This window comes from Myripristis murdjan, chromosome 21 (assembly GCF_902150065.1).
Source record: "Myripristis murdjan chromosome 21, fMyrMur1.1, whole genome shotgun sequence".
Classification (NCBI taxonomy): Eukaryota; Metazoa; Chordata; class Actinopteri; order Holocentriformes; family Holocentridae; genus Myripristis; species Myripristis murdjan.
In genome coordinates, this window is record NC_044000.1 from 9,926,537 (window position 1) to 9,938,796 (window position 12,260).

The 12,260-nt window shown below is 40.9% G+C and overlaps 1 protein-coding gene across 2 annotated transcripts in view; it reads left to right on the top strand.

Annotated features, from left to right (window-relative positions):
* Positions 1-1,521: 1,521 nt before the first annotated feature.
* The window catches only part of col5a2a (collagen, type V, alpha 2a), a 44,251-nt gene continuing 33,512 nt past the window's right edge, over positions 1,522-12,260 (top strand). For both annotated transcript variants that reach the window (XM_030080993.1, XM_030080994.1), the window contains exon 1: positions 1,522-1,757. In XM_030080993.1, the coding sequence (XP_029936853.1) occupies positions 1,667-1,757 (91 nt within the window). In that variant the 5' untranslated portion in view covers positions 1,522-1,666. The remainder of the gene's footprint in view (positions 1,758-12,260) is intronic.

Genomic DNA, 12,260 nt, shown 5'->3' on the forward strand with positions numbered 1-12,260 from the left:
TGTGTGACAGAGAGACTGGACAACAAACCATGGTGTCACATTAATTAGTTGAATAAAGGCTTCATACATCTGCTGACCTTGCAGTAAGACTTCAAAGGCATGTTTGGGTAACAGATTTATTCCCCCTCGTGGCTGACATGCACCTTAACTTTAGAGCTGTGCAATCCCTCTTGATCAGAGGTGAGAAGAAACTTATAATTTACAGGTGGAAAAAGTGCTTGGACAACCCTGGTCACTTCATATATGCTGGTTATGGGTACACTGTGGGTCTCCAGGTAAATACACCTGAATGATCACCAAGAACGACGCAAAATTTCCATTTAAAAAAAAGTAACCAATGAGACACGTCACCTAATGTGGAGGTAAAGGATATCTTTTATGATGCCTTTATTAAAGTTTTGTGTCTAATCATGGAAGGAATTTGGACACTGCAGCACATCCCCGTGCTTTATTTCCCACAATCCAACCAGCATTAATGTCAGCTGCTGGTAATATCATAGTGATGGTCCACAGAGCCTATTGCTTTTAATCAAGATTCACCACAACTGCACTGAAACATTGCTCCTTGGAGAACCCTTGTTGCTTTTCTCCCTTGCATCTATAATTTCCTGCAGATGAATCAATGACTTCTTTGTGAGCTGTTTCAGTGACTTACCGAACTGAACTACTACAGATTACTCCATCTCTTGTGGGCGAAAAGAAATGTCTTATTCCATGTGTCCTCCTTTGACAGAGGTTGGGTCAAATTAGGTGCTTAATCTTAAGTATTAAGCTCTCACAAGACGTGAAACTGGCTCTGGCATTTTAAGCAGATTCCATGTCCAAGCCATAAGGCAAGAGGTGTTGACCTCAGATATCTCTCTAAATTTACACCCAGGATTCCCTATCATGACCACCTACAGTCATGACCACCCACAGTGACTGTCCCACAGTCACAATTTGCCTTTCTTCTCTTTACTGATGCACATTTATTTCTCAGGATTGTCCTACAGAAAGAAAAGGTCATGGCTTACTCTTAGCAAATAACAGTAAACAAGCAATCATTCTTATTTGGCATTATTTCAGGTGTTGCATGTCTCAAGCTTCTCATCAAGAGACAATGAGTTATAAACTCTATTCTTACTTTGATTGCCCAATAAAAAGGGATTCTCAGCTCCCTGCTATGTTTGGTGCCCCAGAGACTGCAATAAAACAGCACTTTTATGATCTTGCTTAGCAGCCACTCCTGAAGAAAAGAAAAAACAGTGACAGGTTAAAACAAAGTCATTTCTCCTTGTTTGTTGCCTGTCATCTTGTGTGCTGACCTAAATTTAATGTCATTAAGTTTTGAGATAACCAAAGAGGCGAAAAGAATCACTGGAAAGTATGAGAACTTGTGAACATGGGTGTAGTTCTCCCACAGCCACAAAAGCCTGTGAGAGGATGGTTATGGGAGAGGGCTGACAAAAGGGGGAGGAAAATTAGGCTCGCCAGCATTCTTCTCATTTAAAGCTGTAACTACACAAAAAAGCACTCACGCAGTCTGGGCTGGGTCTGCTTGCTGCTTACAAGGAGAGGCGCTCTTGTCTTCATGGTGGTGCAGTGATAACCTGAACATTTTTTTTTTCTTTTCATCCCTTTTCCCCCTGCTTTGCACACAAGGAAGGCTCATGTCTTTCTCATAGACATGATGAGCTTTGTGCATTTAAGGACTTTCCTATTTCTGGTGGTCTCGGTAGCTCAGGTTTTGATTGTCAAATGTCAAGACGGGAACAGTGGTAAGTAAACCCCGCTGCTGTTTATTTTCACACCTAATTGCTGTTGAGTATAATGTGTCAAATTGGCTGACTGAACTTTAGCTTGTTGGACTTCTGCTTGTGCTTGTGTATGCCTCACGTGTAGGAGTTGGGCATAGTTGTTGGAGTTAAATTAATATTAACTGTGGCAACTCTTGTAATTGTGGTTTTGACTGAGGGAAAAGTTATTTTAGATGAACTAGACAATCAGATTCTGCTTTGTTCCTTTATTTTTTGCTGTTGGATTTGTCATACCAGCGTGAATTCTCTCCGTACATGACAAGTTGATGTGTTCTTTTACCTTGTTAAGATCTCCCCTGTTTTCTAATGGATAGCAGCTGACAACATAATGACTGCATGGAACATGTAAAATAGATTTCTGATTGCAGTGACTGAGAGACGAACCTTAGTTAGTCATTGAAGACTCGCTTCCAGCTTAGGTAAGATTTAAAAAGGGATGAGACTAGCCTTGAGTGTGGATTAAGTTCAATTGGCAAACAAGCCCCACAAGTCAAGAAACAGTACCGTGCACATCTGTCACTGATTGCCAGTGATGTCACCCTCAGGCACCGAAAATGTGCACAGGAGGGAAAGGAGCACCTTCGCAGCTTGTGTTGCCGCTGCACCTCTCCACCATACTGTAATTTTCATTAAGTGTTGCCACCATCCATTTTCTTCCCCCCCTCGACCGCATTGTACATCTGCGGAAAGTATTTCAACAGCAGGGCTTGTGTGCCTTTGAGGGAACATGGTCTGCATGTTAATTCGGGGCAGATGTGAGGAGACACGAGACGGAGAGATGCTGTTGGATTCTCTGAGTCACTGAAACTGTGTTGTTGATGTCTTAAGCTGGAAACGCCCAGAGCGACAACACCTGAGTTCTTTTTTTAGTGGGCCTGTGTTTCCCCCCATTTTTTTTTTTTTTTTTTTTTTTTTACTAGTGTTGTGATGTCATGGGGGCAGTGTTATTTCTACATATGATGTCATGAGCTACAAGCTGAGTGCAGGTTAGGAGCACTGGGACGGTCATTTTAGGGGTCCCTAATGGGGTATGGAGTCAGGACATAGAGCACAGCCTGGATTGTCTGTTATTTTTAGGCTGCAATTTGCCTGTTTTTCTTTCACTCTGTCATTAACAAATACAAGTAAGCTTTTCTCCCTCGGTTGGATTTCCCATAGAGCAGTAATGGTGCAGGAGTGTGGCAATCAAGAGAGCGCCACCCTGTGGTGAGTGCAGCAAAGGGCACAAGCATGTCTTTTGTGTAGCCATATTAATGACAATGAAGAAAAAAATCAACACTAATACTGATGCTGCTCTCTGACAAATGTAGCTGTATACTTATGTAGCTTCACTTTGAATTCTTTGAATTACATGGGCATTGACTATGGTTGATAAGGTATACTTTACCCCAGCCATGAAACACAGCTTTTCCAAGTTCCATAGCATCCTGATGTTATGATTTCGACAAGGAAAGAGGTTTTGAGTTAGTTTATGTTTTTCAGAGTGGGTTTAAAGCTCCAGCAGGCTCTGTTTTAATTAGCTCCTCCACCCTTGTTGGGAAGCCTGCCTCTGTCCATATTTGTTCATGTGAAACAGTACAGTGATCCTGCAGACCCATTTCCATGGAATAGTGGTCGGTGAGGAGATTGCACTTCAGCCAAATAAAATCAGTGGAAAGTTGATGTTTTTTTTTTTTTTTTTTTTTTTTTTTTTTGTAGAGTAAGGGAAAATTTGGTTCACCAGTGCTTTTGAGACAATGTGCTTTGTGTATGTGAGAGTGTGAGAGGGCTATCAAGTCTGTTCCGCACAGCAAGCACGTACTGTATTATGGAATGGTTTTTAATGTGCACTTCAAACGTTGTCTGGCAATCGACATTGCAAGATTGCAACTATTTACTCATAACCCAGCTGCCTGATTGAAAAAAACAAAACATTTAGACATTTGGAGAAGATGCTAACCAGCTGTCAGGGGCAGCAGAAGAACATGACACACACACAACAATTCAGTGTCTTATTCTGAAAATCCAAAGCAATCTTTTTCCCAAAATTTGAGATGAAACTTAAAGTACTTTGATTTGGAACTGTAACAAGTAGGGGGCTATTCCATCTGCCTAGGACTGCAATTACCAGTGTTACTTCATTTAATTTGAACTTTTATATGGAAAATTGTGACTTCAAATTGAGTGTGGTTGGATGTTGACGAAACTACATAATTGCAAGCAGACACGCTGTCTCAGAAAACGTACAATATAATGATAATATTTATCTATTCTGTAAAATAAAAAACGTCAGCAAAAATTTGTGGTGAGGGCAGCGAGGTTACTGGCAAGATTTGCGAGAGGCCAGACTTGGATGGAATTTGCACAGTCGTGCATGGTGCTTTGATGACTGGAAACATGTTTAGTACAAATGTTGAAACTTTTGCTTAATACAGTTATACAGTTTTGAATGAATGTCATATGCGCGCACATGTGTGGAAAGTTTGCTTGCAAAAGGGGTTCAAGTTGGCAGATGAGAAACAAGGAGCTGGCGTTCAGCTTACAATTTATGTTAGCCACAGCCAGCAGAGATTTCCAGGTAAAGGTAGTAAACTGCTCAATGGACCAAAAAGGATCATTTGTTTTGGAAGGAGCTAAGGTTTAGGTTTCTGAACATGAAGAAAAAAACTGGCAATAGATCACTGACTCTAGTAACAAAAAACAGGAGTCTATGCCCAGTGGTTCAGCCTGCGATATAATGCCTCTGTGTGTGTGTGTGTGTGTGTGTGTGTTTGTGCGCGCGCATGTGTTTGAACATAACCCCTCCCAGGCGCTGACATAGCTGTAAAACATCTTCAAAGTTGCCACTTAGCCCTGCACATCAAAGACACTTAACACTCAAAGTTGGGGCATTTTAGTCTTTGTTAACAAAGTTAAGTAAACTATTGGTTTCACAGAGAAACATTTTGCTCATCACCAGATTTGATATTCCTCACGACCAAAACCAGAGTCAGGCTGAGACGTTTCCCCCCCCCCCCTTTCTCACAGGCAACACGCGACCAGCAAACAAAAATTTGGTATACTAAGTCAACAAATCTACATGAGGTCACTCTGGCTCCCAAATTGGTTCCAGTTGTTGTTGCCACATCACTGACATCGCAACAAATGGGCTGTTTTCTACCAAAGCTGAAATGTCCAAACATGTGAATTCAACCAGGTCCACAGACGGCTCTGATTAGAAACACATGCTGCATTTTTGAGCTATGACTTGATTACACGCCTCTTTTCTTCTAAACTTGGGGGGGAAAACCTCACCAGATTGTACATTGTCTTGAGTTACACCTTTGAGAGAGTCCAACCAGAAACACAAAGTGTTATCAGTTTTCTGACTTGATAGCCTACGGCAGTGAACCTGGGATGACTTGATGGCACAGACGATGGAGCTGATAGGTTTTTAATGCAGCCTGTGCCCGCGAGGACGGCTCCATGGGAACTACTTATAAACCAAATTATTGCAGTCAGCAAATGGAGGCTTGGGGTGGGGGGATGACTTCCAGATGTTGAAATAGTCACTTTGGCAGTATTTGGAGAATATTAAAACGAGGCTTAGCTTTGGAGGTAGCTGGAAGGAGAGGAAGTTAAATGGCTGATGTAAGGCACAGCATGTCACCATTGCTTTAAGGAGACCTAAGCATGGAAAGATGTGCAGCTTATTGGCCCGTGGCTTACCTACACGACCTGTGGGAATATCATATCTCCACTGTCCTCACACTACTCACCTCCACAGTTTCCATTTAAAGCAACTATTTGCTTGGACACCATGCAATTAGGACTCTTCCTGACAGGTTTCCTGGTCCTTGATTGGCACTTGCTTGCAAATCTGCTCTGTGATCCACTCAGCCTGTCCATGTTGGAAGCCCTCAGGACAGGACAATGTTCTTCACTTCAAAATCCTCAACACAGAATGGACAGAATGTCCCAAGCACATATTAGTGCCATGAATATACTGATCATTATATGTTGTTCTTGATATTTTCTGATTGTGGAAGTACCAATATTATTACTTACATGTACGTTGGTTATTCTAGACCACACTAAAAAAAATAAAATAAGTAGAAGCATTCGACTTCAATAATTTTACTTTAATGGTGTCTAATTCTCTAAGAATTTATTCTTCATGACAGTGGTGATTATTTCTTTTTGGCCAGCACTTAATTAAGCACACGGTATCTGTGTCATCAATTAAAAAGTAATATTGTCCACCCTGAATATGACCTTTCTGGTAGTGCAAGATACTTTTTAGTGTGCCTGTACAGTTTGGAGGTGTTGATACAGCTGGTTTTGGTTTTTCAGGAGATCTGGAGGACTTTTGCCCTCTGGAGTTTATCCACTGTAGGCTGGCAGGTCTTACTGTAATGCAGTGCTCCCTCTGAGCATGTTCTCTGTCTCCCCCCTGTTAACTCTTTCAAAGGCCGGTGTAATTGCTTTAAATCCTCCAATTTCATGAGACGTTATGTCCCACCTGGGTACCTCTCTGTCTCTGGTGAAAAGCTTTAGGCCAGGTAATGATTCAGCAGAGTTAAGTTAAAGCTGCTCTCAGGTGAATTTTATAATTAAATAAATAGGGGTCTTGCAGTCAATTATCATCATTGTAATGAGGGAATGAATGTATGAACCAGGGTTAAGGCTCAGAAAGGGCTAACCTACAGTGCTAGAATGCTTTAAACTGGACACGATCTTACTCATCCGTAAAGACAACATCAATCAGCTGTAACTTTTTGAAGGCTCCATAAAGCTGTAAAGTACCTGTTAAAATTTGACAGTATCCTTTGACAGATTCTCAAACACCAGGCTTACTTGTTTAAATGCCACAAAATGGTGACTGTCAGCCATAATTGCAGGTTGTGGTCCAACCTAAATTCTAAGCTGTAGTGAGGTTGTGTATATTATAGCTGCAGAGTGTGAAACAAGTGGAACTACATGGGTGTTGGTGGGTGACAAGGGGCAACAATGTGGCCTAAGATATGTTTAGCTCTTAACAACGTGTTGGACAGGTGATTGATTTAATGGGGAAATGCCTTGTATAAGTACGTCAAAATGCCTTTGGGGTCGCTTTGACTCCAGGTGGTCCTGCTCTCATGGAGCATGAGCAGTACAGAGCCAAGATGATTATTTTGTTGTTTAATGCTGTTTGTAAAATATTCAATAATTAATAAGGTTATTGCACAAATGATGAGAGACATGATCACTTAGCTGAGGAGCGCTGAATCAGGGGTTTTCACCAGAAACACAGATGAAACAGGGACTCTTGAATGATGTTCTGTTACCATGTGTTGGTTGTGCATGATGGATGCCTTGACTGACTTGGACTTCATTTGGAATTCCTTGGACGATTGTCAAGACTTGGATTGTGCTGTTATGTGTTTGATCGTTGTATTCAGAATTACTTGAATTGCAGTATTTGGGCAAAAGAGAATCCAGGCAAAATGTATCAGGTTCACCAGAGTAGAATTACTCTCCATAGTACAAACATGGAATTTCTCCAAGAAACTCATGTGCAAAAGAAAAATGTTAGTTTTTTTTTTTTTTTTTTTTTTTTTACAGCGCAAGTTCCAACACACAGTGCTGGAGTCTTTACTGTGCAACGCTGCCAGATCTTAGTAGAGAGTATGACGCTTCTTGAAATGTCCCTCACAATTAAATTCATATCGCCTGCACAACAGATACATGTATCTGTTGGGAGCAGAGTCAAGTTTTGAGGGCGGTGAATTATAGAGTGAATCGAAAGTGTTGAAGAGAACAGTTTTGGCTCAAACTTTGTCAAGCTGTGAGAAATAAGCTGACGTAGCTTTGTGTGGGTAAAGAGAATGATAGAATCTCACATGTGCATTTAAAAAGTATTTTTTTTTTGTTGTAGTAAGAATAACTTGGACTATGTGAGAAAGGCACAAGCAGGTCAGTGATAAAAATGTCAAGACATGACACAAGAAATTCCAAGAATTTAGAAGCCCCCTCCTCATTGGTTCACTGTTTGTTGCATAGGCATTGCTCAGGTTTCTGTGTGAGGGACCTGAACATGTCTAGTGTGGAAATAAATTATTCAGCAGAGAGAAGAGTGCATTCATTCAACACAATATGTGTCTGTGCTGTCCGTTACCCACTGGCTGCAATGTCCAGTCAGTATTCCCGAACAAACACTTCTTACAGAAAGCCAGACCGATGGGATGTGGAAATGTCTGCTTGTAGTCAGTGACTCATGGCTGCCATTTAGCATAGATGATTTCACCAAATGGATAAATTGCCACTGTAGTGCAGGGCCTAAGGGAGATGAAGTTTGTTAAAATAAAATAAAATCGCAACGTTAACCTTCAATTTCAAAGTAGATTTTCCAAATAACACCACACCAATTTTTCCTACCATTTGAATTTTCTATTTTCATTGTTATACTGTGGAAAACTCTCTGAAAGTTAAAGACATCTCAACGTGAAGATTGACACATCCAAATTTTTCAAAGATTGTTTACACTCCACGACTTGAAAATGATTCCCACATAAAATAAATTATATACTAAACTATATACTATACTATATACTTTTGGGATTGAAAGCAAAGGTACACAAATTTTCCTCAAGAAACAGCGACCTCCTTGTGAGAGGAACACAGGAAAAAAAAAAAAACAACTATTTACATCTTCTGCTTGGGCTTCACTTAATCAAGTAAACAAAAGTCTCAGGTTAACACAGCTTGAACTTTATTGTGGATCATCGCCCACGTCATTATTCCAGCTTGTGTTTATGCAGGCTAAATTAGACCACTAAGTACAGCTTTTGTGGCTTCAATTCATCTTAATCCCATACTCCCTCCAGCTCCTAAGCCATCCACTGATGTGGCCTGGTAGTTTAGGGGAATAGCTTTGAAAAGTAGAGAAGAGGACAGGAGCTGATTTCATCATAATCTTATATTCCATTCCGTTTTAGTCATCAGCTCTTGCGGGCCGGTTGTTTAGGAGAGGGGGGTTGAAGCAGGGAGAAGAGTGCAGGGAGAGATAAGAGATGTTGTGGAGCTGGAAGGGAGGAAAAGAGGGCTGAAAAAGAGGAGGAGAACGAGTTCAGAGGGGATAAGAGTGGGGATCTGTAATGAGAGATAGATGGAGAAACAACAGTGCGTAGTGGGAGGATCTGGAAGCAGTGGTGGTGGGGTACCCACAGCTCTGTATGGCACATGTCATCAAGGGCAAGAATTTCTCTCTCTCTCTTTCTCTCTGTGTCTCTACTCCCCTGCACATCCCAACAGACTGGAATATCTCCAGCACAGGAAGTTGTGTCAAAGTGGAATTTCCTCTGGGTGAACATGTGTTTGGGCTCTGGGTTGTTCCTCTCAGCGTGCACAATGATTTTTGGGTCAAACCTTAGACAGACACAACAATATTAGTTTTGACTCCCTATTTAAAGGTGTAATCAGTGATGCCTGTGTCTTGGCAACAGGTTGTACAAAAGAAATTGAAAAGTGGGAGTGACTTGGGAAAGCATGATTTAGAGCTACTTTTTTTTTTTATCTGACAAAAAAAGTAAAATTTTACACTCTCTTATGGTATATGTCAGGGCTGTCCTCTGTCTCTGACTTGTTTTCTCTATTGGATCATGCAATAAGGCAAGTTCTGTTATTACCGATTTGCAGTGTCAGTACTACAGACATGCCACAGTATCTAATGCATTGACCGCTCATTATAGTGGAGAAAACAATAGCAAGCAAAAAGTAATGCTACAGTGTCCACCAAAGATCTCACTCTGCAGTGCTAGATTCTCTTTGCTCTAAAACTGAGAATCACTTCAACCTCAGAAAAAGCCTGCATGTTTGTTAGCAACTAAGTTAGTAAGAAGACAGCGGGCATAATGAGATGGTTTTTAACACACGTAGGTGTTTATCCTTGAAATGAGGTCAGTTGTGATTTGAGTTGACTGGCTCTTTAAAACAGAACACAATGCTTGCTTCTAATTAAGGTTATAGCCTTTCGTCTGGTCAGGATCTGCCTTTTGGGAAGACATTTTTTCATGCTCCCACAGCTGTTGATGACATGTTGAAAAAAGTATGCAACTGTTACTGATAGAAGGGAGGGGTTTCAGCAAACAAACCACAGCAAACCTGCCAAGAAATAATCCTGCACTTGGCAGGGAAGATGATGCAAGAGCACAATCTGGAATGGAGAAGTGCTATACACACACACTGGTTAGTGCACATCATGGATGAGATTTTTTTTTTTTTTCTTTTTTACAAGTGACATATAAACAGAATGTTCTGCTCCTCCTTTCTGAGGCAGTAGAAAAGTAGTTTCGCATTGACTGTTTCATGTTGTTTACCATCAAAACATCATAATGACAAGAGCTGAAATGTTCTGCTCTTCACAGAACTACACGTCACTATGAGAGTGTACAACATGCTTGTGTGTGTGTGTTTCTGTATGAGAGAGAGAGAGACAGAGAGAGAGGGAGAGAGAGAAAGAGAGAGAGAGAGAGAGAGAGAGAGAGAGAGAGAGCATGCACACATAATTAGATGTCTGGAATTGAATTGAATTAGGGCTGAATCTCCTCCAAAAGTATGAAACTCTATTAAGTAATTTGGCATTTATGTATTTCATCAGATGACCCTCTTAACTGTATGTGACTGTTTCACTTGTATTCACGTGTCATATTTATTTATTTAGAATTCTTCACTTTTTACGCCTTTTTTTGTTTGTTTGTTTGTTTGTTTGTTTGTTTGTTTTGTTTTGTTTTTTACCAGTAGCAAGAGCGGTACAATACATATAACGCAGGTTGTTCAAATAATTATTTATCATCACTGACACCTTACTGTAGATTTGCCCAGTTGACATGTTTTGGGTATTTGCATAGGCAGCAAAGCTCCACCCACTGGTGGTGAAGAATGAAAACTTCAGTCAACTCAAAACTTGGGTGAGAGGCGTTAAAACTCACAGACCAGCTGTTGGTAAATATGACTGTGCTGTGCAAGTTTATTGCTTTCATATTACATTGATTTTTGGATAGTGACGGTCTAAGGGTTGCTTTTTGCATCTGTTTTAACTTTATGATGTGCAGAGTTGACTGGCGTAGCTTTAATTCCGATCATGCATTTATTCATGGATTTATAACCATATCAGATATTAGAAAAGACTTTTCCAGACCACAGAAACCTGTAGCAAGCTCTAAATGTGGAAAAGTGCGTTGGGACTGTCCTTTTGACCCCATCACCTCTCTGTCTGTGTCTGTCTCCAGCACTGACAAAAATGTAGGACGCTGTAAACTTCAAGGGCTCCATTCAGCAGTAAAGAGAAAGTGACGAATCCTTTAAGGCCCTCGGGGCCTCAGTTAGAGTGATGTCACCGCAGGGAAGGGGGCCCCACCATCAGTTTCCCCTTTGGGCACATCCTCACACTCACTTATCCAGTCAGTATTAGCCAGAGCTATCTTAGTAATAGCATAAGTTAGTGAAGCCCTTGTACTTTTGCACTGTAAATGAGGAGTCCTCTGTAACAAATGAATTTGCGATGGTTTATATCTGTAGATGGACAGTACATTAGCCCAAGTTATTGTACATTTACATTATACATTCACATATTAGTTAAGCTTAGCAGATTTAAGAGCCCAGCAGTTGATAGCTTTAGCAGCTGGGCTTTGACCAAGCAAAGCAATGATCAATGTCTCCGAGCAGCATCTGAGAAAACTAGAATAGGCCCAGTTGGGGTGCAGGTGATGTAAGTAGCTCACCTGTGATGAGGTCATTGTTTCCATTTCTGAGATGGTACTGGAACAGGAAAAAATGCCAAATAAAACATATCTGGATTATTTTGAGAAGTTTTTGGCCTTAGCTCAGACAGCGCTTTTCTTCAACAGGATCTGCTCCTACTTCCAAGAAGCTCTGGTAAAATACTGCATTGGCTTTGCTCTGATGTTTTTGGATGATACCCCGTTAGTACATCTGTAGCACTCCAAATACAATCACATGGATTTCAAACAAGGATATTTGTTCACTGTTTTGGATAATGATGCAATCTTTTGCATGAGACAACAGTCAGTCTTTCTCATTAATGATCTCGTGAGCTGGGACATTGGATTTGTGTATACCAGTGCTGATTGCATATAATGTTGCCAATCATGGTATTCTGTTGCTGCAGTCATTCTGGATAAAAAACTTCAGTCAGATCTTCAACTCTAATGGCAGTGTGCGTGGTGTCAGGCTTCACGATATGCAGTCCAGTTTAAGATGTAAATATTTATGGCACACATCCTGTGCTTTGCCTGAGTGGCTGTGCACGTGATGCAAACTCTGCTGCTTGGTGGCATGGCCTAGCAGCTGCACCAGGTCTCCAAGCTTGTAGAGTAATCACAGACATGGAGCCAGAGAAAGAGCAAGGGAGAGAGAAACAACAAGAAATACACACATAAGCGGAAAGAGTTACTATGGGTTTGGAACGATGGAGAGAAAAAGATCAAGAGCGAGAGAAACAGATAA